The sequence below is a fragment of the Alexandromys fortis genome, unplaced genomic scaffold (genome assembly GCF_014885135.2).
Source record: "Alexandromys fortis isolate MF-2015 unplaced genomic scaffold, M_Fortis_MF-2015_v1.1 scaffold_77, whole genome shotgun sequence".
NCBI lineage: Eukaryota > Metazoa > Chordata > Mammalia > Rodentia > Cricetidae > Alexandromys > Alexandromys fortis.
The window spans coordinates 8,382,636-8,409,478 of NW_026067967.1; the positions used below are offsets into that span (position 1 = coordinate 8,382,636).

The 26,843-nt window shown below is 43.2% G+C and overlaps 1 protein-coding gene across 2 annotated transcripts in view; it reads right to left on the bottom strand.

Annotated features, from left to right (window-relative positions):
* The window catches only part of Pold3 (DNA polymerase delta 3, accessory subunit), a 38,800-nt gene extending 15,966 nt beyond the window's left edge, over positions 1-22,834 (bottom strand). The window contains exons 1-6 of one of the 2 annotated variants that reach the window (XM_050154422.1): positions 22,495-22,834; positions 21,784-21,839; positions 12,855-12,957; positions 8,914-8,953; positions 7,118-7,250; positions 981-1,233 (exon numbers count right to left, since the gene is read on the bottom strand). In XM_050154422.1, coding sequence (XP_050010379.1) covers positions 981-1,233; positions 7,118-7,250; positions 8,914-8,953; positions 12,855-12,957; positions 21,784-21,839; positions 22,495-22,554 — 645 coding nt within the window. In that variant the 5' untranslated portion in view covers positions 22,555-22,834. Of the gene's footprint in view, positions 1-971; positions 1,234-7,117; positions 7,251-8,913; positions 8,954-12,854; positions 12,958-21,783; positions 21,840-22,494 lie in introns of both variants that reach the window. The other variant, XM_050154421.1, reaches the window with a different exon arrangement.
* Between the last annotated feature and the right edge of the window lie 4,009 nt (positions 22,835-26,843).

Genomic DNA, 26,843 nt, shown 5'->3' on the forward strand with positions numbered 1-26,843 from the left:
AGAACCTAGAGCAGAATTCCAGACCAGCTAACAAAGCCTGCTTTCTGTTCTCACAAATTACTTATGAGTACATCTGAGCTTTTCTTGAGCATATTTTGAAGTGATCTGTCCTAAGAGAATTCAATCAGAAGTGGTATGCATGGCAAACGGGAGAGAAGGTAGAGTATTTTTAATTCTCAGGGGGATTTGAACCCTGGGCCTCCATTTCATAACAGTATGGCTGCAGGCAAATTACTTTACACATAAACAGCAGGATTCAAACAGAATGATACGAAGCTTTACACAGAGGTCAGACTCAGTGCACAGAAGGATTCAATGTGTGCTTGTTTCTGCCTTCCCTCCTTTCTCTTTGTGAGATAGTGTCTCTATGTAGCCTCCTCTTCCCGAATGCTGGGATTACAGGCACAGACCACCAAACCAAGAGAGCTTTTTTTCCTTACTGCCCTTATGTTAGTTCAGACAACTGGACAATAAAAAAAGATAAGGGGGGAAAAAGCATGAACTAGAACATGAAGGGCAAAGCTCCAGCTAGATGTTCTCAAACATCACACCCCTACAATTCCTCCAACCTGCAATTTTTTGAGCAATTTTCACATACATTATTTCAATGGCTGTCCCAATGACCTTATTTAGTGTGCAAACTGGGTATCGCCATTTTATAGGAGAATCCAATCTCGGAGAGAGTATTATGGGGAAGAAAGAACTACCAGAGGAGAAAATACAGATCCCATTAGGCCAAGCACGGTGGCTCATGCCCCTTCCCAGGCTGGAGAGGCAGAGGGGAGCCTAAGTTTGAGGTCAGCCTGGACCTGAGAGCAGGACCTCAAACAAATTATCACAAATGTCCAAACTGAAGTAGATCGCTCGGCACTGATTGTGGCCCTTCTATAAATAAACTCGCACAGAAATTCTGGAGGCTTTCCTGGACCCCATCCCGCTTTTAAAGGCCTAGTGTCGAGAGACTGACTTACATTTGTTACCTCTTTAGCCTCTGCTTTAGTATCCTTGCTGGTGTCTTGGGTTTTAGTAGCAGCTTTAGAGAGCAACATTCCCATGATTCCTTTGGGCTGCTGGGACACCTGTTTGGAGGCAGGTGGGCCATGGCCATTGGTGGTCAGTTCATTGGCTTGTGTCTCACTTGCTGCCTGAAGACTTGATTGCTCAAACTTCCTGGAAGATGAGGATTCTGCAGGAGCTCTGGGGACGGCCGCCGCACACTGAATGGCACTAAACCTAAGTACAGAAGTGTGTATAAGATTAATGGCACTACCAAACCTCATTTCCAAACCCTGTGCCTTCAATATATCTTTTCACATCAATATAAAACTAGAGAATTTAAAACTAGACTATCACAGAAAAAAATTTCATGTAAACTCTCATTTGGGTGAAGAAACATGCAGTGGGGAGAAGCAACTCTGCCTAAAATTTGCGCTCACCTAGTTACAAAGCGAGGACCAAATCAGCTAAACACACTTGCTTTCTTGTTTGGGTTTTTGTCCTTCCTAGAACTCACTATGTAGACTAGGCTAGCCTTGAACTCACAGAGACCTGCCTGCCTTTGCTCTAGAGAGCTGAGAATAAAGGCATGCATCACTACACCAACTTCTACACTTGTTTTCCCTTTACCTTTACTGTCCAGCAAACAGTAATACTCTCACCATCCTTGGGAAACAAGATGGTCTTTTGACCAAGTTCAAAGAGCAGTAATTATCAACCAAACTAGAACTAAAGCTACACATTATTAACAGTGTTCTGAAAACTCTCCTAGCCAGAGTGTGCCATGCTTTAAAACATGAAATAGGGATACACCCCGTAACTCATGCTCCTTTATATCCACTTGTTCCTCATTTCTAAAAAGACCAACTCACACCAGGAGGTTACATGCTGAAGGCTCAGCAACAACATTCGGTTAACAGTCTGCATGGCACATTCCTGGGGATAGTCACCTCCTCCTCTCCAGTCACTGCCAATGGCCCTGTTCACACGCCTGCAATGCCGTCGTCCACGACGTGAATGGGAACCCATTTACCCTCTCAGGGGTCAGACATCATATTCCTGGGGATATTCACCTCCTCCTCTCCAGTCACTGCCAATGGCCCTGTTCACACGCCTGCAAAGCCATCATCCATGACGTGAATGGGAACCCATTTACCCTCTCAGGGGTCAGACATAGAGCAGAGTTGCCCCAGCTTTTCCTAATAAAGAAAACATTTTACTTTCCAGTGTTTTGCTTATTGGGGGCAGGTGAAAGTTCCCTGAAGGCCCTCTTCGTTCTTTGTGTTACAAGCATTCAGCATAGGACCTCGTACACGAAAAGATCGAGAAGAATGCCTGGCTGAAGAGGAGGCTTCTGGCTCCCCTCTCTTCTTCAGTGTGTCACCTCAACTTGAGGAAGACACACAAACTGTGGAGACAGAAGCTATTCAAAACTAACCAGAATAACTGCCTGAGCAATGGTCCCTGAACTGCATTTCAGAGATAACTTTAGACTAAGTGGATCCAGAGCAGCACAAATCTTCACTGAGTCATATAGTCCACTCAGAACACCTGTGGTTGATGAGAGCCGAGAACCAAGGGAAACCATTTACTTTACTCTCTGGTCTCCTCTCTGGCCCTGCAGCGCTTCCAGGTACAATGGGAAAGGCAATGTTTTATTTCATTGTCAGCATCTAAAGTTGGTCTTAAGACAACTCTTTATTTGGTCTGCATTCCACACCTTAGGATCAGGACCAGCAACTGGCAACCAGGAAGAGACCAAGTTGGAAGACTGCTCAACCCTGAAACCTCACCTCCCCTGCTTTCAAAACATCTCCTAAAACACAACATCTCATCTCAGGAGGCTCACAATTCTTAGGAACAAGCACAAACTTCTTTATTGGAAATAAGCTCCCCCTCCTCCTACTTCATCTCCAGATAAGATGAGGTGGTTAATCTCAATTATCAACTTGATAAGATCTAGCATTAGCTCGGAATTCGGCCTTGATTTAGATAACTGAGGTAGGAAGACCTGCCCACTGTGGGAAGCAACCGTCCCTAAAATGGATCCTGGACCATGTAAAAAGGAGAAAGTGAGCTGAACAGACTTTCATCCATCTCTGATTTTGACTGGGACTGTGATGTGACAAGCTGCCTCAAGCTCCTGCAGTCTTGACTTCTTCACCATGAACCATGCCACTAAACTGTAAACCAGAATAAACCCTTTGTCTTTTACGTTGCTTTGGTCAACAACAGAAAGAGAAACCATGACTCGGAGTCTCACGTGGTACAGGAGCTTCACACTCCTACACAACTGAGGAGGAGGATGAGCTAGTGCTCTTCTTGCCTCACCTCCTAGTCCTGGGGTCAAAGGATGCATTTCCATGCCTGGCCAAGTCTGAAATTCTACAGAGGACATGCCCAGCAGAGTTCACTGCAATACCCTGGTATTTTCGTGCACGCGCAGATTTTGCTTCAAACTCAACCTGTGAGCTAGGGATTTTTTTTATCAGATATCCTGCATATAAGATATTTACATTATGATTCATAACAGTAGCAAAATTACAGTTATGGAGTAGCAACAAAGATCATTTTATGGTTGGGAGGATCACAACATGAGGAACTATATTAAAGGGTTGTAGCATTAGGAAGGTTGAGAACCACTGCTAACTTCTGAGTTCACTTTCACCCATTTGTCCACTTGCTGGACATTAACAGGACAGATTTTATCTGATGTCGGATATGATGAACCACAGCTTGGCATGCCACAAGATTCATCATCATCATCATCATCATCATCATCATCATCATCATCATCATCATCATCGAGACAGGGTTTCTCTGTGTAACCACCCTGGCTGTCCTAGAACTTGCTAAGTAGACCAGGCTGGCCTTGAACTCACAGAGATCCACCTGTCTCTACCTCTCCTAAGTGCTAGGATTAAAGGCACGCACCACCATCACCCAACCACAAGATTTTAAAATAATACAGACATTTTTAAATAAAATTAGCAAAGTATTTTTTCTTGAAATCCTTCTCTAAGACTTGTAAATTACTCTTTGACTGTATATTTATTTAATAAATATTCAAATACTTATTATAAGAGAAAAAAGCCAACTCTAATGCCCATCGTTAACAGTTAACATTAGTTACTGAAAATGTTTACTGTGTACTGGGCACTTTTGGAAAAGCACTTAACTGACAGGAATCCTAATCAGATGGTGTTTAAAGAAAATACAGTTGCCAATTCTGTATCAGTTTCTCCAAGGATCTGTCTCTGCCGGTTATCCCAGACCCTCCTTTGTCTTCCATCACTCCTCTCCCACTCTTTCCTAACAACGCATCTTAAGTCTTTCCCTTGCTGTACAGCCTGGCTAGTCTGGGACTCACTACTAAGTGGTAAGCTCGCTTGAGCTCAGTGATCCCCCTGCCTCAGCACCAGTTCTCTCATTCTTTCTGTGGTTGGGGTTTATTTTATTCTGCAGAGCTGGGGCAGAACTTGGGGCCTTATGAATGATAGATAAGAAAGCTTGACCACTGAGCCACATCCCCTCAATTCTAAAATCATATCTATCTATCTATCTATCTATCTATCTATCTATCTATTATCTATCTATCTATCTCTTTCAAAGTTTCAGTTTCTCCTTAGCTACTGTCCTCCTTTCCCTCAAATTCAATCACATTTTCTGGAAAAAGCTGCCCATGTTAGGTGTCTCTCTTCTTCATGTCCTATTTACCCAGCTGGGTCAGTCTGGCCCTGTACTGACGCATCGAAGGCCATTACTAGATCCAACGGGCACTTTTCATCCCTACCTAACTTGCTTCTCCTAAGCAACCGGCATCGTCCCATCAGTCCCTCTTTCTTGAAACTCCACCTTTAGCTTCTGGAACCCCAACTATTTTCATAATTTTCCACTTCACTGCTTCCTCTTAAACCCTTCTTTTTCTGTCCATTAAAATAAAAGCTACCATTAAAGAGTACTTACTGTGTGCCAAGTGCAGCTTAAGAACTCTGCTGGGAGGCCCTGTGGTCAGAGGCTGCAGTCGACCATGGCCTGGCAGCTCTCTCTAGCAGGCAACATGAAGCCCTCCGTCCCAGGGAAGGGCTTCCTGCTCTCTCCCTGACCTTATTTGGAGACCCGCTCTAGGTATGGACCCCTGACACAGCTCTCTGCAGAAGCTTTCCCCTTGCTGCTCATGTGGTAACCAGACATTGTGCTGGGAGCTTTACAACAGGACCCCCCCCCCCCGCCCCCGCTTCCACAGATGACATTGTGCTGGGAGCTTTACGACAGGAGCGTACTGTTTAATACAAATTAGGTGATACCCCAGCCACTGGCCGCATCCTTTATGTCTCCCCACACTATGAAATAAAGTTGGCTGTCTCACTAGAGCTGTCTCCAAAAAAGGTTATTCCCACCGTGTCCACAGGCCATACAAAACTCTCCATCACCACTTCTGCCCCTTTGTCCCTGTGGACTGCACTCTGCATACCTTAATCCACGTAATCCCCTATTACGTGTGAAGTTGGTACTATTGTGGGCTCTACTTTATCATAAGGAAGTTGAATCATGAAGAGACTAATAATTTGTGCGAGGTCATACAGCTGGTAAAAATCATACCCCTGAATTTTATTTTCTGGCCTTCCTTCACTCTATACATTCTGTCTGCATGGCTGTATCTGCTGCCCAGGCCCAGCAGCTTCCCTATGCTCCAAACCCAAACCATTCTGTTTACCTCAAGACTTACCTATTGTAATGACTATCCTTACTTGAGATTTCCCAGTAATTCCACATGTCCAAAACCCAACAGCTCTTCTCAGAATACAGTCTGAGCTCTATGGAAATACTCAAAGAGAACCCGACTCCAATCTTCTAACTATCTCCCAGCTGCCACCCCATGTTCTAGCCACAGACGATGACTGTACAGTGCCGAGTCTCTCTCAGCTCCATCTTTGCTCTTACGCTCCTTTATCTGGCGGTTTCTCCTGGACCGTTAAGTCTCAGCCTAGATGGTGTCTCCTTTGGAGTGACACCTGTTTGTCCACCTCACCACACCCATCCAGAAGTTGGCAATAATGCTGGCCTCCAGAATTTTCTCACATCATTCCTCTTACGACAGCACTGTGCTGCAACTGCTACCTCCTGTAAGCCACTGACCTCAGGAGCAGGCACCGCGCCACATTCTCAAAAACATGTAGGATGGAGACCTAATGGTCTTCATCAGATACAGGCCAAACAAGTTCAAATTATCTTTTAGAGGTATACCTGCTTTTACATGTGAGAGTACTTGGCTGGCACGCATGTCTGTGCACTACACACACACCTAGTACACAAGGAGACCAAAGGGGCGATTATAAGCCACCACGTAGGTCCTGGGAATCAAACCTAGGTGATCTCCTGATGTAGTAAGTACTATAAACCACTGAGCCACCTCTCCAGCCCCAAACTTACATTGTTATTAAATCAAGGTGGTAGATACCCAAGTACATTCTCAGAGAACTGACTTGAGCCCTCAGTATAACCTCACAAAGTAGGAATTATCGCAACTAATTTAAAGATGAAGAAGCTAAATATAGAGAGTATTAGGTAATTTGTCCAAAGTCACTGAGCTATTAAGCAGCAAAACACAACTAAAACCTATGATCACTAGTTTCTAAAATGCACACACATTATAGTCTGTCACTATCCAGTGCCCTGAAGAACACAAAAGATTTACAAGATCTAATCTTGGCCATGGAGCTTTGGAGCCGAGTTACTTTTGGCTGGAAGGAATAGGGACATCAAATTTAGGAACAGTTTTTTGAAGGGCAACATTTGAACTAGCTCCTAAAGGATGGGTAAGATTTAGACTCGCAGAGACTGGGGCAAAGGGGTAGTGAGGGGACACAGACATTTCTGGTGGTGATGACAGGACAAATATATGAGAAATAGATTTATGGGCAGTCCACTGGGGTTCTCAATATGGGCTGTGGCTGCTATTTTTCACCTTACGATGTACTAATAAAACTAGGCATGTGTCTTACTGCAAGATAAATGGGGTTTTACTAGACTTGGCATTCACTCTTAAGAGGCAGCCACTGTGTAAACACCTTACAAAATCAATTCGTAAAGAAGCCCACAGGAACATTAAGGAGCTTACTTGCTGCAGTTCTGCAAATTGCTTTTAAGGATGTCATAGTCGGTGTTGAACAGAGGCCCACTGTCCTTCAGCTTAGCTTTCTGGATGCTGTACACATGGACGCTGGCCGTCACAGCGAGCTTGGACTTCACTGCTACAAGTCAACAGGAAAAGCAGTCTGTTAATACACAGCTTCATAGCTTGTGGGGACTTTAACAAGAAACTCTTCTGCACTAAAACCATTTGCTGTCTATGGTGGTCCAAAACCTAAAAGGCCAACAGCTGCACACACAGTGTAACGTCAAGCCTGTCTGTAAGGGGGCGATGGTGCTGGGCCCTTCCCAAGTACAGCACCTGCGAGGGTACCGCTCACCAGGGACACTCAGCAAACACGGTGACGATGTTAAAGATAATGAAGTAATCCCTACCTGAGAAAACTTAAGTTATATGTTCCAATTTCAGTTTAGAGAAAGCAACTGCATAATATTATTACTAATAAGCTGAGTCTACAGAGCAAAATCAAAAGACCATCACAGGAGCAAACTGTGGGCTCTGCAAGGGAAGACACTGTGCCTAAATTATTCCCTGTCCCCAGTGCCTGGCAGAGCTCGAGACGTAGTAACCATCACATATGGCACAGTTTCTTAACATTTTCTTTTTCGTCAGAGAAATTTTTATGCAACATTATATATAAGAAACAGGTACATAATTCAAGTATTTACTGATAAGTCATAAAACATCTTACTTTAAAACAACCCTTTGACACATATAATTTGATTACTTATTAAAAATAAAAACAAATGATTATTAAAAAAACAAATTTAACATAATAATGGAACAAGTGTGCGTGTTTATTTTATATAAAAAATGAAATCTTGGCTGAATATTTGATACTGCAGAATGAAGAAGACATCGGTTTTTTTAGCTCATCAATATTTTGCTTTTACAATCAGCAGTGCTGACAATGCCACAACTTTGCAGCAGTACACAGTACAAAATAGAGGAAGTATATTTAGACCATTTCAAGCTTCTGGAAACCCTGTTCTAATCCAAGCTGAAATTCACTGAATGATTTAAAAACTAAATAAATAAAACAAGTAGCAACTGAAATAGCCATTTTTAGAATCAAATAATCTATCACAAATATAATCTCCAAACATATTAATTTGATACACTAAGGAACAATTATGGGAAAATATTAACTATTTGTTTTCCATAATTAAAGCATTGTTTCTGTAAGAGCACAGAAGCTTGCGTATACAGCAAAAAGACTGCAGCCGAGAACATCCAGCACAGCCCATGACAGACACAGCCTCAAGTCTGGGCCGAGGTGGTTCAGACCGTGATGTCACACAGTGCAGAGAACACTCACTGTGTTCAGAACTAAGGCTACAGTGAAGTTCCTCGATGCAGCATGGGTGAGCACTGCCACAAAACCCTCAGCACGTTGGATTTTGAATTAAGTTTTGGTTGTCAGGAGCTCTAATCTTTTTACAAGCTCTAAATTCGGTTATTCAACCCCACATGGGGTCGCGACCCACAGTTTAAGAAACCATGTCATCTAGAATTCACGGCAACTTTTGTATGTCTCTCATGAGTCTTGAAATCCTGTCATAGATTACTTTATAAATATCAGCTGACTACCCGTAAAAACGGGAAGTTAGGCAGGTGTAAGATTTTAACTTTCAGAAACCATTAATAAAAGGAACGAAAATACAGCTCTTTGGTTAAATAGCCAAATACACTTTATGCAGACTGCACCCAATCAATGCCATAGCCAGAAAAGCAGAAAGTCTACTTAGCTACTAAACTCTTACCTTCCAATTTATCTTCTCTCACTACTGCAACCTTGTGGCACTGCAAGGAATAACACTTCATCAGTGGTGAAGTTAGAGCTTGGGATTTCAGTTTCCTTGACAGTAGCTCCATGACAGTAAGTTATGCTTAGCTATGAAATTTGAAAAACACTGGGTACCCTGAAATATACTACAGTATAGAGCAGTCTGACTTATTTTTAATTTGCGTATTTTACATATTCTCAAAAGAAAGAGATAAAGGAAAATGAGAGGCCAGCCTCAATATTTTTATGAAACAAAAATACATCTCAAATCACTGTAAGAACAATTTTTGGTGAATGATCAAATGGCAAATACTGTCTAATCTATGGAACTAGATAACAATTAGACTGTGTCACTCCATGGGTCAGGGTAAGTTCTAGAGACTACCCTGAGATTAACTCAACATCCAGGAATACCCGAAATAACCTTCAAAGAAAAGAAAGCCTTTTTTCCTTTTCCTCATTGCAACTTTTTAATAATAAACAATTTTTTATTGAATTCTCAAGAGTACCCCATGTTTTTCCTGTCACAGACACTAGCTGTTTTTAGAAATCAAGAATATTAACTATCAAGTACAGCATCTGCAATTAACCTAAAACAGAAGGCTGAAAAGAAAAAGGCTTTTTAAATGAAAGCAGAAACTTTAAACAAAGTACAAATGATGAAGGAAAAAAAACTAAACTAAAATTTGTATCACAAAGGACATTACAGCTTCAAAACATAAAGACATAAATGAAGAGAGGAAAACGAAGAGCTTTTAAAGAAACAGGAAGTAGGAGAGAGACAGGAAGTGTGAGCAAAAAGTTCACAGTCAAAAGCAGCAATGGCCCTGACCCCTGACTTTAGGAGCTACACTAACTGGTGTTGAGGATGAGAGCAGAACTATCCGCTCAGCCCCAGTCAGCCCTCTGCCCAGCAACACCATCTGTAGCAGTCACAATGGCCAAGAGCTCAACAAGGGCTGACACACAACATAGTCGTGTGTGCCCACAAGAGGAACATTTCTATCACTAGATGATCAGGGTCTGCAGTTAGAGAGCTGGGTGCAAAATGGGCTGTAAATCTAAGAAAAGGGTAATATAAACCTAGCTGTTTCTATTAAAAGCATATACAAGAACTACAACAAAAGCAGAAGAGAAAGGCAAACCCAATCTAAAAGCCACCTACATGGGACACGAGGGAACCAACAAACCGAAAACAAAAAGGAAGAAACTGAGTTTAAACAGAACTTTAATTGGTGAATTGCCACAATGAGGCATTAGATGATTTAAGCAGGATCTACCCTAGAAAAAAACTCAAACGATTTTCAGTAATTGTTAGTAAATATTTGTTTATCTCCTCTAAATCTAGTATTTGACTAAAGCAACATACATTTATGTTAATGTTAGGAACCACCAAAATCCATAATATAGAAGAGCAATAAGAAGATCAAGCAAGCATTTTTGGCTTGACTGGTTTTTGACAGAAACTCACATTATGCTCAGGCCGGCCTCACATTTAGTAACCCTGCTGCCTTTGCTCCCAAGTGTTTCAGGTTATAGGTGTGAGTCCCCATGTTTGGCATCACGGTAAATTTGTTTTAGCACTGAGGGTCAAACCTTGAACGTTCTCGGCATGCCCTCTACCACCGAGCTATCTCCACAAAACTTCAAAACAAGCCTTTCAAAAACGTAATCATAAATCTGAATTTAAAAAATTCATGTATTTTTATGTTTTCTCTTTAAAAAAAAATGAAGCAGGGCAATAATTTAGTTGGTAAAATGCTTGTCGTGCAAGCATGAGGATCTGAGTTCAGTTCCCAGTATCTATGTAAAAAGATGGGCACAGTAGCACCACTTATAATTCTGGTGCTGGGGAGACCAGGGCAGGAAGGGAGGATCCTGGAGGCCATTGGCCAGCCAGCTAACCTAGTCAAGTAGGCAAGCTTTCTGGTCCCAGTGAGAGACCTGTCTCAAAAAAAAAAAAAAAAAAAAAAAAAAAAAAGAGCGGACAGCTCCTGAAGAATAATACCCAAGATTACTGTCTGGCCTTCACAGTCATACACACACACGCATGCATACCTACACATATATGTATGCATGCACACATACACGTACCTGTACACACCTGCATGATCAATATACACAAACTAGACGTTCCTCAAAATGCCACATTCTGCATATTGCACACTCCTCATGGCTTATGAGAAAAAGCATTAGGAACCAACCACTAAAACACTGAAGACTTGCACTTCAGCCTTAGGGCAGTAGTCACTTCACACCTATGGAAATAATCTAGACAGGCAGGCAGTTCAGTATGGTCAAGTGCTCCTACGCTTGGGGCTGCTGAAAATGCACAGGCCAACAGAGGACATGGCACCTTGTTGGTGCAATGGGCACTTGCCAAGGTGAAGATCCCAGCAAGTCCAGCATCAGAAAACTCAAGCCTGACAGACAGAAGATGCAGATTTTTGCTTTTAGAATTTTATTTTATGCTTTTGAGAGATGTCTTATCCGGGTTGGCATCAAAGCCTTGACTCTTCTGCATCAACCTTACAAATGCTAGAATTATAAGCATGTACGACTACACTCAGCTTCAACAAATGTTCTTCAAAGAGGTCAGGTGTGGTGTTTACACCTTTCCAGCACTAGGCAGAAGGGGGTGGATCTCTATGAATATGGAGGTCAGTCTAGTCTACTAGCCAGGCTGCACAAGTGAGACCTGTCCTTCATAGAAAGACTCCAACTTAAAACTTGACTGTTTTGTAACCTCTGGTAAATTAATAAATTAGGTGATTTAAAAAAGTCATTCTCAACCAAAAACCACTACAAAAAAGCTAATGAGAACTTGTAATGAATGGACAGACCAATCTAACAGGGCCTAATTAGCATAATAAGAACCCACTAACCAGCAGTTCTCAACCTGTGGATTGCAATCCCTTTGGGGGTCACATATGAGATACCCTGTATATCAGACATTTATATTGTGATTCATAGCAGTAGCAAAATTACAGTTAGAAAGTAGCAATGAAATGATTTAGTAGTTGGGGGATCACCACAACATGAGGAACTGTATTAAAGGGTCACAGTATTAGGAGGGTTGAGAACCACTGCCTTAAACACTTGAGAGTTTCAAAAAGCATGTGCCCACCCCTGAGGAGGATATGAAGTCAGAAAGAGTTCAGCAGACCTGAGACTGCTTTGTGGCTGAGATGAAAAAGCAGCAGTATCCAAATGTTGGTGGACTAGGACAGAAGATGCTACACACACCCGCACAGACTGCCAGCCCACGCCTCTGGACTGCACCAGCAGCTAGCCTTCAGACCTATTCCCCACTAGTGGGCCACTCTGTGTGACCTATCAAAATGAGTGCTCAAATTAAAAATAAACTAGTTTTTCTTTTTTCCTTTTTTAACACCTGAGTTTGTGGCTTGAAATTTAAAAAGGATGAAAATTAAAAACCAGTGTCCTTATACATATTCAAGAGGAAAAAGAGGTTCAAAGAACACTACTCTCTAACGTCTCGTTTCCTAGGTAACTAGCCAATAATGACAGTCACTTCATCACAGCCAAGATATCACCTAAACTTTCCTGAGTGTCAGATTAAGTTTACAATTTCTAAATATGCTGGGTGGTGGTGGAGCACGCCTTTAACCCCAGCACTCAGGAGGCAAAGGCAGATGGATTTCCAAGTACAAGGCCAGCCTGGTCTACAGAGTGAGTTCCAGGACAGTCAGAGCTATACAGAGAGATCCCGTCTCAAATAAATAAATAAATGAATGAATGAATGAATGAATGAATGAATGAATGAATGAAAAATCAAAATACTCTCTTCAAGAGATACTTATAACTTCCACACCACTCAATCTTGGTTCTTCCTTCTGTTATTTCTAATACTGTTTATACCTCATACACATGTAGGCTTGTTACAAGAGAACTTACAGAATGTCCGTTCTGTATAAGACTGCCAGACACCAAGTAGGTAACATGCAGCTGAGCTCCCGAATTTTCCTTCCGTTTCCTTTCGACATATTCATAGAGCATCCTGTTCCAAACAAGACAGAAATGATTAGTATGCATCTTCGCCTCATCAACTCTTAACTCATGACTTAAATCATACATTTTTTACTTACTGAACAGGCAGACTTGTGAAAAACAACGGATGGACTTTAGATGGCGCATGGAACTAGAGCCAACTTGTTTGAATTGGCTCAGTGACCAGGAAGTAACTGAGATAAATCTAGAAATATGCCAAGAGGGACAGAACCCACAGCCAAACAGTGGCAGTGATTAAGTAGCAGATACATAGGGAGTCACTATCTAGCTGTGAGATCCAGAATAAAGTTTTCTAGCCTTCATATCCTGAGGCATAAAAGAGAAGTGCCATTACTACGAATAATTCTTGTCATCTGAATCCATACACTGTACAAACTCTGTTCTCAAAAAAAGCTGCAGGTCTGTGCTTTTGGGAACAGAGAAGAGATCGCCATGTTGAACATGATGGCAAACATATGTCCACCTCTGACATTGCTGAATTACTTAGAATCAGATGTTTCTTGACTATAGAATGTAGCAAGTGCTTACACCAACCAGTATCTAAATGTTCATTAACACGACACAGACACTGCCCATCAAAATCCCAGCAAAATTCTTCAGAGACCTCGAAAGAACAGTACTCAACTTCATATGGAAAAGCAAAAAACCCAGGATAGCCAAAACAATCCTGTACAAAAAAGAACTTCTGGAGGCATCACAATCCCTGACTTCAAACTCTTCTACAGAGCTACAGTACTGAAAATAGCCTGGTATTGGCATAAGAACAGACAGGAGGACCAATGAAACCAAATAGAAGACCCGGATATCAATCTACACATATTTGAACACCTGATCTTTGATAAAGAAGCAAAAAATATCAAATGGAAAAAAGAAAGCATATTTAACAACTGGTGCTCGCATAACTGAATATCAACATGTAGAAGAATGAAAATAGACCCATACCTATAAACATGTGCAAAACTCAAGTCCAATGGATCAAAGACCTCAACATAAAGCAGGACACACTGAACCTCATAGAAAAGAAAGTGGTAAGTACATTTGAACGCATTGGCACAGGAGACCTCTTCCTAACTATAACTCCAGTAGCATAGACACTGAGAGAAACAATTAATAAATGGGACTGAAAAGCTTCTGTAAAGCAAAGGACACAGTCAACAAGACAAAACAACAGCCTACAGAATGGAAAAAGATCTTCACTAACCCCACATCAGATGGAGGTCTGATCTCCAAAACATACAAAGAACTCAAGAAACTAGTCATCAAAAGAACAAATAATCCAATAATAAAAAAAAAAATGAAGTACAGATCTAAACAGAAAACTCTCAACAGAGGAATCTAAAATGGCTGAAAAACACTTAAGGAAATGCTCAACATCCTTAGTCATCAGAGAAATTCAAATCAAAACAACTCTGAGATTCCATCTTACACCTGTGAGAATGACCAAGATCAAAAACACCGATGACAACTTACGCTGGAGAGGTTGTGGGAAAAAGGGAACACTTCTGCATTGCTGGTGGGAATGCAAGCTGGTACAGCCCCTTTGGATGTCAGTGTGGCTGGTGATTTCTCAGAAAATTAGGAAACAACCTTCCTCAAGACCCAGCAATACCACTTTTGGGTATATATCCAAAGGATGCTCAATCATGCCACAAGGACACGTGCTCAACTATGTTCACAGCAGCTTTGTTTATCATAGCCAGAACCTAGAAACAAACTAAATGCCCCTCAACGGAAGAATGGATAAGGAAAATGTGGTACATTTACACAATGGAGTACTACACAGCAGAAAAAAATAACGACAGCTTGAATTTTGCAGGAAAATGGATGGAACTAGAAAACATCATTTTGAGTGAGGTAACCCAGTACCTCACTCACATGTACTCACTCAAAAGTGGTTTTTTAAACATAAAGCAAAGAAAACCAGCCCACAAATCACAATCCCAGAGAACTTAGACAACAATGAGGACCCGAAGAGACTTACATAGATCTAATCCACATGGGAAGTAGAAAAAGACAAGATCTCCTGAGTAAATTGGGAGCATAGGGACCTTGAGGGAAGGTTAAAGGAGAAGGGAGGGGAGAGGTAGGGAGGGGAGCAGAGAAAAATGTAGAGCTCAATAAAAAATTTTTAAAAAAAGGACAAGACGCACATTAAATGCAGAAATGCTTAGAGAAAAATCTTTACTCACTTTTATCCCAAACACCCAAAAATCCTAAAAGCTGACTCCCCACAATACCTAGTCTAACGATAAGGAGATGCACATCATTTGTTTTTAAGAAATATTTAGCGAACTAGAGAAATATTTAGTGAGCTTCTACAACACCTCACACTTCAGTCAACAACAGCCAGAGGCTCAGAAGTTCTGAGAGCTTTGAACCCTGGGGTGGGGGGGGGGGGGAAGTGGTGCTCTGTGAGTTTAAGACCAGCCTGGTCTCCACAGTGAACTCCAGGTCACCAGGAGCTGCATGGTAAGATGTGGCCTGGAGAGGGAAGGTGATTCCCAGTTCCTTACCTTTCCTTACTGCTGATGCTGTCTTCAGCTATCTTCTTCCCCTATTTTAGTATGACCAGCCGCACCTTAGCCTGCGTCTATGGTTTCCTGAGACATGGGATATGGTTGGTCTCCCCATAGTATTCTCCATGATCTATTTTATACAAGTCCATGGCTTCATTTTTCCCTGATGACATCACCATTTGTTCAAACCGCCTTAGCCAGAAATCTGGGAATCATTACCCTTTACTTCTCCTTATGCAATGGGTAACAAGTCTCATTAGCTCTCCCTCCCAACTAATTTTTGACTCTACCCGCTCCGAACCTCGACTAGACTTTCTCAATCCAAGCGTCAACTGAACTCTCTTCTCACCATCATTACCTGTGAGGCTGTCATAGTGAATTTTAAAATGCAAGTTAAAAAAAAAAATCACAACTTTACTGAGCGGCCACTTCTGTTCTAAGCAGTGAACAAAGGGTCAAAGCTCAACCCCTTAGGACTGACTGTTCACCTCTTTCCCAGAGTGTAAGCTTGAAATGGTAGGAACCTGAGTCAGAGATCTGTTTACCTGTTTTAATCCTAGGGAGGCAGAGGAAAGCAGATCTCTTTGAGAGAGAATTCCAGGCCAGCCAGGGCTGTAAAGGTCTAATTCCTCATCAAGACAAAAGCTGAGGACGACCTCCTACTCCACGCCTTCCCTAACACAGCCCGTCTAACAGAGCACCTCTGCCTCCAAGCATGACACCTAAGCTACACTCAACCTCTGTTTATGTGGCTGCCTTTCCCACCACACCATCAGTTCTGAAGGCTATCCCGTCTTCTGCCAGTTTCGTGGCTTCTTCCACCTGTTCTCTCAAGTCTCCCCCACTGCAGTGACTATGTCAGAAGGGGCGGTGGACTTGACGGTTATGTTAATTAGAACCATGCAGTACAAGACCAGATAGGCAAGTACCATGTCCCAGAGCTCTGGAGCGCTTCGGCCATGCAGTCTTTTCCCCACAGCCCTTCATCTTGTCTATGTCAGCAGTCAGTGCCCTCTGCACAGGTTTCCCAGGTTTTTAATTAGTTTTTTCTCACTTGTTTTTTGTTTTGTTTTCTTTTAAATCTATTTCCTTTTCTATTGAGAAATTCACAATAAGCCCTTAAAAAAGCAATTTACACATACTTTAATGTTTGTCTCATTTAAGAATGCCAAGCACTCTATTTCTAACAATATGTAAAATAATTTTTTAATAATGTATTTGTTTGTATTGTTATGTACATTGTACTGCAAGTATGTCTGTGTGAGGACGTCAGGTCCCCTGGAACTGGAGTTACAGGCAGTTATGGGCTGTCATGAGGGTGCTGAGAACTGAACCCAGGTCCTCTTGAAGAGCTGTCAGTGCTAACAACCTCTGAGCAATCTCTCCAGACCCTGTGAATCATCTTTTTTTTTTCTTTCCAAGACAGGGTTTCTCTGTGTAGCTTTGGAGATTGTCCTGGAACTCGCTCTGTAGACTGGGCTGGACTTGAACTCAGAGATCCACCTGCCTCTGCCTCCCGAGTGCTGGGATTTAAGACGTGCACCACCATAATCTTAAAAATGACAGAACATGACTTCCTGCAGAATATATTTCCTACACATATGATGAATTACAACTTCCCCTTATCAGTTCTAATCATAATTTCCCCCAGAACTAAGTCAATTTTAGTCCTCCATAACATTTTCACAATCTGAAATTATCTTGTTTAATTCAATGAGAAAGAATATTGCCTGTCAGACACAAAGACTAAGATAATACTTTTAAAAGTACGAACTGAAAACAACACTTTTCTGTTGTTTCTTTTTGTTTTTTGAGGCAGGGTTTCTCTTTGTTGCCCTGGCTGTCCTGGAACTTGCTCTGTAGACCAGGTTGTCCTTAACTCAGAGATCCACCTGCCTTTGCCTCCTGAGTGCTGGGATAAAAGGCGTACTTTTTTATTTTACACTTTCTTGTATTTTTGGTTGTGTGCCTTGCCTTTAGCGGCTGAGTCATCTCTCCAGTCTAAACATGGTTGAAACAGCATCTCCTAGCCTACCTGCTATTTTACATTTTCTTATTGAGAGGTGGAGCCCAGCACTGAATCAGGAAGGACAACTTAGGCACTGCTGGCATGTGATACAAATCAGAACGGGGAGTGGCTTCTGTTGTGTTACAGCCCAGAGGGGCTGTGCAAGAAATATGACTGCTTAAAGACACCATGCTGCAAGGAAGCCTAGCCATAGAGGCAGATCATCGATCAGAACACCCTGGTCCACAGCGACGGTTCAGCTGACAAACAGCATTAACTGTCAGACGTACAAAAAGATGAATGAAGGGCTGGAGAGATGGTTCAGCGGTTAAGAGCACTGCCTGCTCTTCCAAAGGTCCTGAGTTCAATTCCCAGCAAATACATGGTGGCTCACAACCATCTGTAATGAGGTCTGGTGCCCTCTTCTGGCCTGCAGGCATACAAGCAGACAGAATACTGTATAAATAATAAATAAATAAATACATATATTTAAAAAAAAAAGATGAATGAGGATGACCAGGCTTCAGTCACTGACACTGCCCAAATAAGGCCCCAGAAACCACAGAGCTAATACAGACCATTCCCACTGTGCCCTGTCCAAATTTCAGAATCTGTTTGTGTGAGAAAATGGCTATTTTTGCCACTAAATTTTGGGCCAGTTTGTTACACATTCATATAATCAGAATAGTGACAAACTTCATCAACAATCAAATTAGCTGTGCTTCAAACACCATCAAGAATGTGCACAGACAACCTGCAGAACAGAAGTCAATACATCTCTAGTGTTTTCTCGTTTTCAGTACTCTGTTACAACCTTGGAGCTAGGAAAGTAGTATATCATATAATGGAATTATTATTTGGCCATAAAAATAAATTAGGCACCACACAGCCTGGAAAACCTTTGAGAACATATTAAAAGAAACCAGACAAGTATACTACGATTTATATACACTATGTATATTATATATGTAATATATATACACACATATATATCACACACAGACATAAAAATATTTTATAGACAGAAAGAATGGTTGTCTAGGAAAGGTGAGTTGATACAGAGGTTAAAAAAACACTGACTGAGCAGGGCAGTGGTGGTGCACACCTTTAATCCCAGCACTTGGGAAGCAGAGGCAGGTGGCTCGCTGAGTTTAAGGCTAGCCTGGTCTACAAAATGAGTTCCAGGACACAGAGAAACCGTGTCTCAAAAAGAAAAAACAAAACAAAACAAAAACCAGTAATCATTAACAGTTAACAATTCATTTTGGACTGGTGAAAATACTCTAAAATTGCTTGTGGTTGCAACAGAAGGAAAAAGTACCACACGGCATTTTAATTTGCATTCAGCTTATCACTAGTGATGCAAAGTATGTCAGGGCTGTTTCCAATTTGTTTGCTTTTTAATGCTCATGAGTGAGTCGTGTATATCTGTGCAATGCATGCAAGCAGTGCTCTTGGAGGCCAGAAGATGTGGGATCCCCTGGAACTGGAGTTACAGATGGTTGTGATTTGCTGTGTGGATGCTGGGAGTTACTGCATCTGGGTCTCTGGAAGAGCAGTCAGTGCTCTTAACTGATGAAACACCTCTCTAACCCCTCTGGTTATATTTTGAATGGTTCAAAACTTTTCATCATGCTTCTGCTGGGTTGCTGCTGTTTTACTAAGTGGGATGATGTCTGAATTGGCATTAAATGTCTTTCCTGCTTTGAACAGATAAAAAAACAAACAAAAACTGATGGTGGTGAGAGCTGTACAACTCTGTGAAAACACTAAAAAACATTAAATTGTATACATTCAATGGTAGTTCAAATATATTTTATAGAACTAACAGCAGTGTGACAGTATTACAGATTAGAGAAAAAATGTTACACATGAAATCCTAATTGAAACCAGAAGGTAAAAACTAGAAAGGAACATTCCAGGAACCTAGGCTGAGAATGAGTTTAGCATACCTGCTGAAAAGCATGTGTACTGAGACTACAGGAAGGGAGGTATGGAGCATGAGATGAAGTCGGTACACAGGCAGCAGCCAGACGGTTGCTAAGGCTAGAACCTGTCAAGCACATTGCTTCGCTGCCTAGTCAAACCCTTACCATTGAAAAGAATACAGCACGCCTGGATTAAAGGCGGAGGCAGATCTCTGAGTTCAAAGTCCTGGCCAATCAGAGCTACACAGCAAGGGTTACAAGCAGACAATAAATAAAGCTCTTATATGTGTCCATTCCCAAAGTTATTGCAGCTCTTAGGTTTGGGTCAAAGCTGACCTTAGGCAGTATTGGTAAAAACAGGTCTAAACCTGGCTCCAAACTAACACTTTCAGGTCTTGAAAGTGTAACCATCACAGCTAAAATCAGTCTCCTACACCCATAGAATGTTAGATCAAATAAAGCCCAACTGACCTGCTCTAGAGTGCAGGGTTTTCTAAGACATGCACCATGTTGGCATGGCTCAAAAAAACTCCAACCACTGACGGAACAAATAAAAATCAGACCACCCAGGAGCAGGACAAACTAAACCAGGCATTTAACCCTTGCATGATTTCTCATATGGTTAACCCATCCTTCCTCTTGGGATTTAGACAGCATTCTGTTCCTCTGTAGATCAAAACATTCTAACATTGATTTCAAAGTTGCCTTTTTCATTTTGGCCTCAAGTCAGATCTGTTTTAACAACAACAATAACAAAGATGCAGCAGAAGGCAAGAAGGGCAGTGCTCTGGCCATCATAAGCACTCTTTTTACTTTCACTTAAATAATCTAGTATCTTCTAAACTACATTTAATTAGTGTGTGTGCGTACACACTTGCAACAGCTCGTGGGTGGAGCTCAGAAGATCACCTGTTCTCTCTCTGCTGTCTAATCCCCAGATTTGAACTTTGCCATCACGCTCAACAGCAAGCACCTTTGCCCACGTGCGCCATCTCATTGGCTCTAGTTCTCACACCCTATACTATCAGACAGCTAATGTCAAACACGTGTTGGCCTCTGTCATAGCTTCAGTTGTCAACTCAGCACACTCAGAAACAGGTGACCCAAACTGAGGACCTTCTTCAGTTGGACAGCCTGCGGGCATGTCTGGGGGGCGTCTGATGTAGGTGGGCCCAGCACACAGTGGGCAGATGGTCCTGAGGTGTATAAGCAAGCAGAACAAGCCCAAAGAGAGCAAGCCAGTGAGCCCTGCCTCTTCATGTTTCTGTTTCAGTCCCTGCCCTGTAAGACAAACTCTCTCCTCCCCATGTTGGTTTTAGTCAGTGTTTTATCACAGCAACAGAATCTTTATGAGAATGTGGGCTAAAGTCAGGCCTAACGAACACATGAAGATCTAAGATCTAATGCAGCAGACGCACGAATCTGAGCTATAAACAGGAACGGTTGACCCATCTGATAAAACTGTCGCTGTGATAAAAAACCATGACAAGAACAACTGTTGAAGTCAAGAGTTTCTTCGGGAGTACAGTTCCAGAGGTGTAAGAGTCAGTCATGGGAGGTGTGACAGGCAAGGGAGGTTGAGCAGGAAGCCAAGAGTTCCTATCTTCACCACAAACATAAACACAAAACAGAGAGTGAACATGACGTGGGACAGGACTAGAAACCCGCACAGCTTGCCTCCAGTGAGGCGCTTACTCCAGCAAGGCTGTACCTAAACCTCCCCAAACAGTGCCACCGGCTGGTGACCAAAAGCTCAAATATATGAGCCAAATCAATACACGGAGTGATGTTAACCAGAGGCCAAAGTCTGGGGAAAAAAAAAAAAAAACCTCCAGCAAAATTATCACAACACATTTGTAGACAAGTCCGGTGAACTAAAAGAGAGGAAAAACAGGGCTGGGGAAATGGCTGAGTCAAGCACTTCCCACGCAAGCTCGAGGATCTAAGCTCAAATCCCCAAATCCACACAAAGCTGGGTAAGGGAGCACCGCTCTCCTGTGGTGAGAGGGAGGCCGACAGAAGGAGCCTCAGAAGTCTGCAGGCCAACCAGTCTGGTGTACGCAGCAGAGAACAAGTTGGAAAGGGAAGAACGGAGCCCAAGATCATACTGACCTTCCCATGTGCTCCGTGGCCTCTGGGCATCCGCATTCACGTACACAAGCACGCGCACACATACACACACACACACACACACACACAAATACAAAATACACACACATACACAATACAAAACAAAGACAAAAATGATATTCTTTTCTATTAGCCCGGGGGTGGGGGGAGCGGTTCTAAGAGTTCTACAAGCATTAAAAACAAAATGAAAGAAAACTCCAAAATCATTAAAGTTAGCAGTAAATGGGACTTACTGTTTTGCCTGGTTAACATGAACTCCTAGTGTATAGCTTAGCCATTTGTAGGTGACCTGAAAAAGAAAGAACAGCTTTTAAGGCTTTTTTAGACGATTCCAGGGTACAGGTAAGTGCCAAGAGTCTGCGCCTAAACATTCTTGTTCTAGGATGATTATGTCCTGTAAACCATCTTTGTGACAAGTAAGACTAAGATACTTATTTTACAAATATTAAGATGTTTCAGATTGATCGGCACCAAACTGTGTACCCCTGGGCTCACGAGGGCAAAGACCTTGATCTTTCCTGATCTTTACACCAGCCCAGAGAGGCGGGTCCTGTTGCTTTCAGTATTTAAATATCCCGGAAGAGAAAACGTTTCCCGGACGATAAACCACCAGGAGTCGGTAGCCCAGAAAGACGTCGTGTCTCCTGCACCGCACACTCGGGGCTGGAGGGACCCACCACCCGACAGGGCATCGGGGAGGAGGCCTCACGAGCCCGGCCAGCTTCCTGGGCTCCGCGCCCAGCGCCCCTCTCGCCCGCCCGGGCCCGCGGACTTCGAAGCCCGCGAGAGGCTCTGCCCGCCGGGACTGTCTGCCCGACGGCTGCGTCGCGGTGCCCCGTGCCCGCTCGGCCGGTCCCCCAAGCACAAGCACCCGGTCGAGACCCCCCGCGCCGTGGCAGGCCCAGGACCCCTCGCATCCGCCTCCCCCGGTCCCAGCTCCTTACGATCTTGTTCTGGTCCGTGACGAACTCGTCTATGTTTTCCAGATACAGCTGTTCCGCCATGGTGTTGCAGCTCCGACCCCTTTGCTCAGACACAGCCACAGCTCCCGCCGGCGGGAAACGGATTCGTTCTCTCCCAGGTCGCGGGTCGTCTCCCACGGCAACGAGGCAACGCGCTACGGCAGCAGACGAGGGACAGACTACTGAGAGTCAACCCGGGGCTGATGTAGAGGATTTACACCGGAAGTGAAGGGTGCGCGCTTGGTTGTCTGAGTGCACCTGGGAGCTTCCCAATCTCTCCTTTGTCAGTAAGACTTTTGCTGACTCAGGACCATATATGTCACCCCTCTGAGCAAGAGTTTTTCCGCTTGGAAAGTGAGAAGAATACCTTTTGCTGTCTAGCAGTGAAATTCAATGGTAGCTCACTTTCCCAATTGGGTTTCATTCCTAATGCGGGGGGGGGGGGGGGGTGAACTAAACTCTTGCAAAGAAGCCACGTCTACGGAGACTGCTGGACTGATGAGCATTTCGGTGCTGTGGAGAGATTGGAATGTTGCCGGTCCAGAGGCTAATTACCTTATCTTGAGCTAGTTCTAGCCCTCTTCTGTAACAGAATCACCACATTGTGACTTCATGGATAGGAACCTTTCGGAACCTATTAATTTAGCAGACTACTGGCTTCCGCCAACCTAAAAACCAAGAAGGTCATCAGATAGAATCTTGTCCTATGGGAAAACTTCCCCCATACGGATGTATCCGCCTTTCTGAATGTATTTTAAACCTGCCTTGCTTTGTGTCTTTCATTGCTCCGTAGAACTATAAAACTTCATGAAGCTACTTCCACATTGGAACGTGGAGTTTGGGGTAGCCAAGCCATGGTCACTTAAAATAGCTCCCTTTAAGCATAAAAATTTGTTTTTGTTTTTGCTTTTCGAGACAGGGTTTCTCTGTAGCTTTGGTGCTTGTCCTGGAACTAGCTCTTGTAAACCATGCTGGCCTCGAACTCACAGAGATTCGTGTGCCTCTGCCTCCCGAGTGCTGGGATTAAAGGCGTGTGCCACCAACGCCCAGTTTAAGCTTAAAATTTTAAATTTAAAATTCCCTTTAAGGGGGCTGGAGAGATGGCTCAGAGGTTAAGAGCACTGGGTGTTCTTCCAGAAGTCCTGAGTTCAATTCCCAGCAACCACATGGTGGCTCAGAACCATCTATAATGAGATCTGGTGCCCTCTTCTGGCCTGCAGGTATACATGCAGACAGAACACTGTATACATAATAAATAAATAAATCTTAAAAAAAATTCCCTTTAAGGTGAGAGCTATGGTTTTGCATCAACAATGAGGTAAATAGAGTGCCCCATCCTTGTCATTTGATACCTGTATTCAACAACAACAACAACTAAATGGATTTTCTGTTCTAAGGGCTTCTTCTCCAGCACTGGGGTCCAGCAGTGGGCAATGGTGGCAGAGTCCAATAGAGGACTGCCTGTTAAAATCCTTCTCAGCTAAGAGAGTGGTGAAGGTTTTTCCAGAGGGGGATGGGAAGGAAGACTGTCTCAGATGGTTCTAATTATGAAACGCTGGGAGAAGAGGCCAGTGGAGAAAAAAAGGACTTGGAAGGAACCGGATCCTGCTGTGTACTGGGCTCACAAACCTTATTCCCTGGAAAACTGGATGTGTTTACTATGACTTAGCATTCATTGAATGGGCAGGCGCCACGATAGACTTTGTACTTAAATCTTCTCATGTAATCTCTTCGATAATCTAGGATGTAAATATTATGCATATACCAGTATACTTATTGTACAGATGTCGCACAACTTACGTCTTTATCTCAATTTTATAGAAACTGTTCACAGTTAAGTAGTTCGCTCCACACCATAGAGGTTCACGTAACGGAGCTGCGTTTCTATCCCGGGTTTCCCTAGAGGCCACCTTCCCATACTGTGCTCGCTTTAATGGTAGCATCGAGCTGCCTTTTTTTCTCTTCCTTGTTTTTTTATTTTTATTTTTTCTTATAACTGAGTTTTTACAGGTCTATATAATTTTTATAATCAGAGAAAATGTGGTGGAGGAAAGCAAAGCACTTAACAATGTAAAATCAATTTATTGTCTTCTTCCGGATATCTGAAGTGTTTCTTGTACTTGAAACATAAAGTGTAGATCTTCGAAAAGGAATGGAGCTACCGTGACTGCCTACACCTTCTAGGCATTTAAAAACAAACAGAGCTCTTACTCCCTCTGTCTTAAGGATGAAGTTTAATAGCAGTGTGTTGTGCTGGGAGTACCTAAGAACCAAGGACGGCCAGACAAAACTTAGGGTGTCAGTACCAGATGAGACCAGCAGTGGGAGCCAGAGAGTCAAGGCTCAGCCTAAGGTTGACAGCAGCTATAGTAGGCTGACCGTCCTTTCCCTTCCTTTCCATCCCCTGGATGGTTGGCAAGGGTGAGTACTGGGACTCTGTTAGGGTCCTGAGTGGGAACACAGACAGTTCAGCAGGGTGAGAGCCGTCAGGATGCCAAGACCCAGTTATGAGGCAGGGGGCAGCCCTTGGTTAGGAAGGGGAGGTATGGAGGAGCAGACTCAGGAACCCCACCCTGTACTCCAGAACTGGAGATAGCAGGGTGACAAACCAAAGTCAATAAGTTCAAGATTAATAACCATGATTCGAGGTCTACATAATTTACTCAACGGGCATTCCAGAGAGCCAAGGACACAAGCCTTATTGATACGAAAATATCAGATAGATATTAATGCATTAAACACCTGTTGCTTGCTTGCTAGCCTTATTTGGCTAGTAGGGACACAATATGGTCTTCATTTTACAGAACTGACAATCTGGGGCTACAACTAGATGCATTGTTAAAGCATCCCATGTTACCAGGGGAACCCAAAGGAGGTGACTATACACACTTAAAAACAAGAAATGAGGAGACAGCTTTGAACTTGGGTGTCTGAGGACAGACACCATGTCTCTTCATTGTAGACAAAATATGTAAGAAATAAGCTAATAACATTGTCTTTATTTGTGCTGCTCAACATATAACAAGTCCACAGTTCCTCTTCTCAAAGCAAGAGTCTGCCAGAGCTACAGAGAAACCTTGTCTCAAAAAGGGACTGAAGAGTTGGAAGAACTGTCTGCTCCTCCAGAGGACCTGAGTTGGATTTTCAGCCCCCATATGATTCTTCAGAACTGTCTAAAATTCCAGGTCCAAGTAACATGCATATGTGTGCAGGTACCCACAGAGGCCAGAAGAGGGCACTGGATCCCTTGAAGCTGGAGTTGCAGGCAATGGGTTCTCAGAACTGACTTAATCTCTGAGCCATCTCTCCAGCCCCTCAGTTGAGGGACAATGAGGAAGAAGCCAAAAGGGGGAACTGAAAAGGAGAAGGAGTTCCAGGAGGCTCCCAAGGAAGCAAAAGAAGTAAGTTTGAGTCACCAAAAGTTCTGGTGCCCCTCCTCATATCACCAGGAGGCTTGCACCGAGTTTGGTGATTAGAAGTCCTCTGAGGACACCAGTCAGGGAGTGGGGGCTCCACGGCTAGGGTCCTGTGAGGTGAGACGATGAGAAGAGGTGGGAAGACCTGAAGACAGGGTGGAGACAGCCCTGGCCAGTGAGGCAGCGGAAGTGAGGAGCTGGATGGGGCTGGGGAGGGCCATGTGGTTCCTAACGTCTGTTCCTCCCCCAGAGGAGATGAAGCTGGCATCTAGAAACAGTCCGATAAGCATTCTGGGGGCGCCTCTATGTGAGGTTGGGGTACCCAACTATTTGACATCGTGACACATTTTCACCTACAAAGTCCATGCTTGAGAACCCGCATGATCTAGTTGTCATGCACACACACACACACACACACACACACACACACACACACACACACTGAAACAAAAAACAAAGCCCTCAAACTACTTTAAGTAAGTTCATGATTTCATATCGTGCTGGGTTACCTTCATGCTTCTTGCTTCCACACCCAATGGAGGGAGCTTAATCAGATACTCTAACTGCAGGAACAAAAGGCCTGAACGTGCACGAGGGTGGCATGAAGTAGGGCTTCAGTTCCCGTGGAATGAGACATTCTCAAAACGCCTTTTCATTCCAATCCCCAGCCCCCTACTTGGCCTTGGATGATGGCATGGGATAGTCCCTTAGCAAATATTTATTGACAGATAACCGAAGGGATGGAAGGATGAAACTGAACTGCGTATGGTTCTACTCTATAATCCCTTTTGTTGAACTATAGAATGTTGTTTGTGGAAGGCGTTGTTTCCTTTTCCTTCCACCACTGAAATTCTTTTATGGGCTGTTATCAGAGTAACCATTATTGATAAGCTAACCGGGGAAATCCAGCTTACT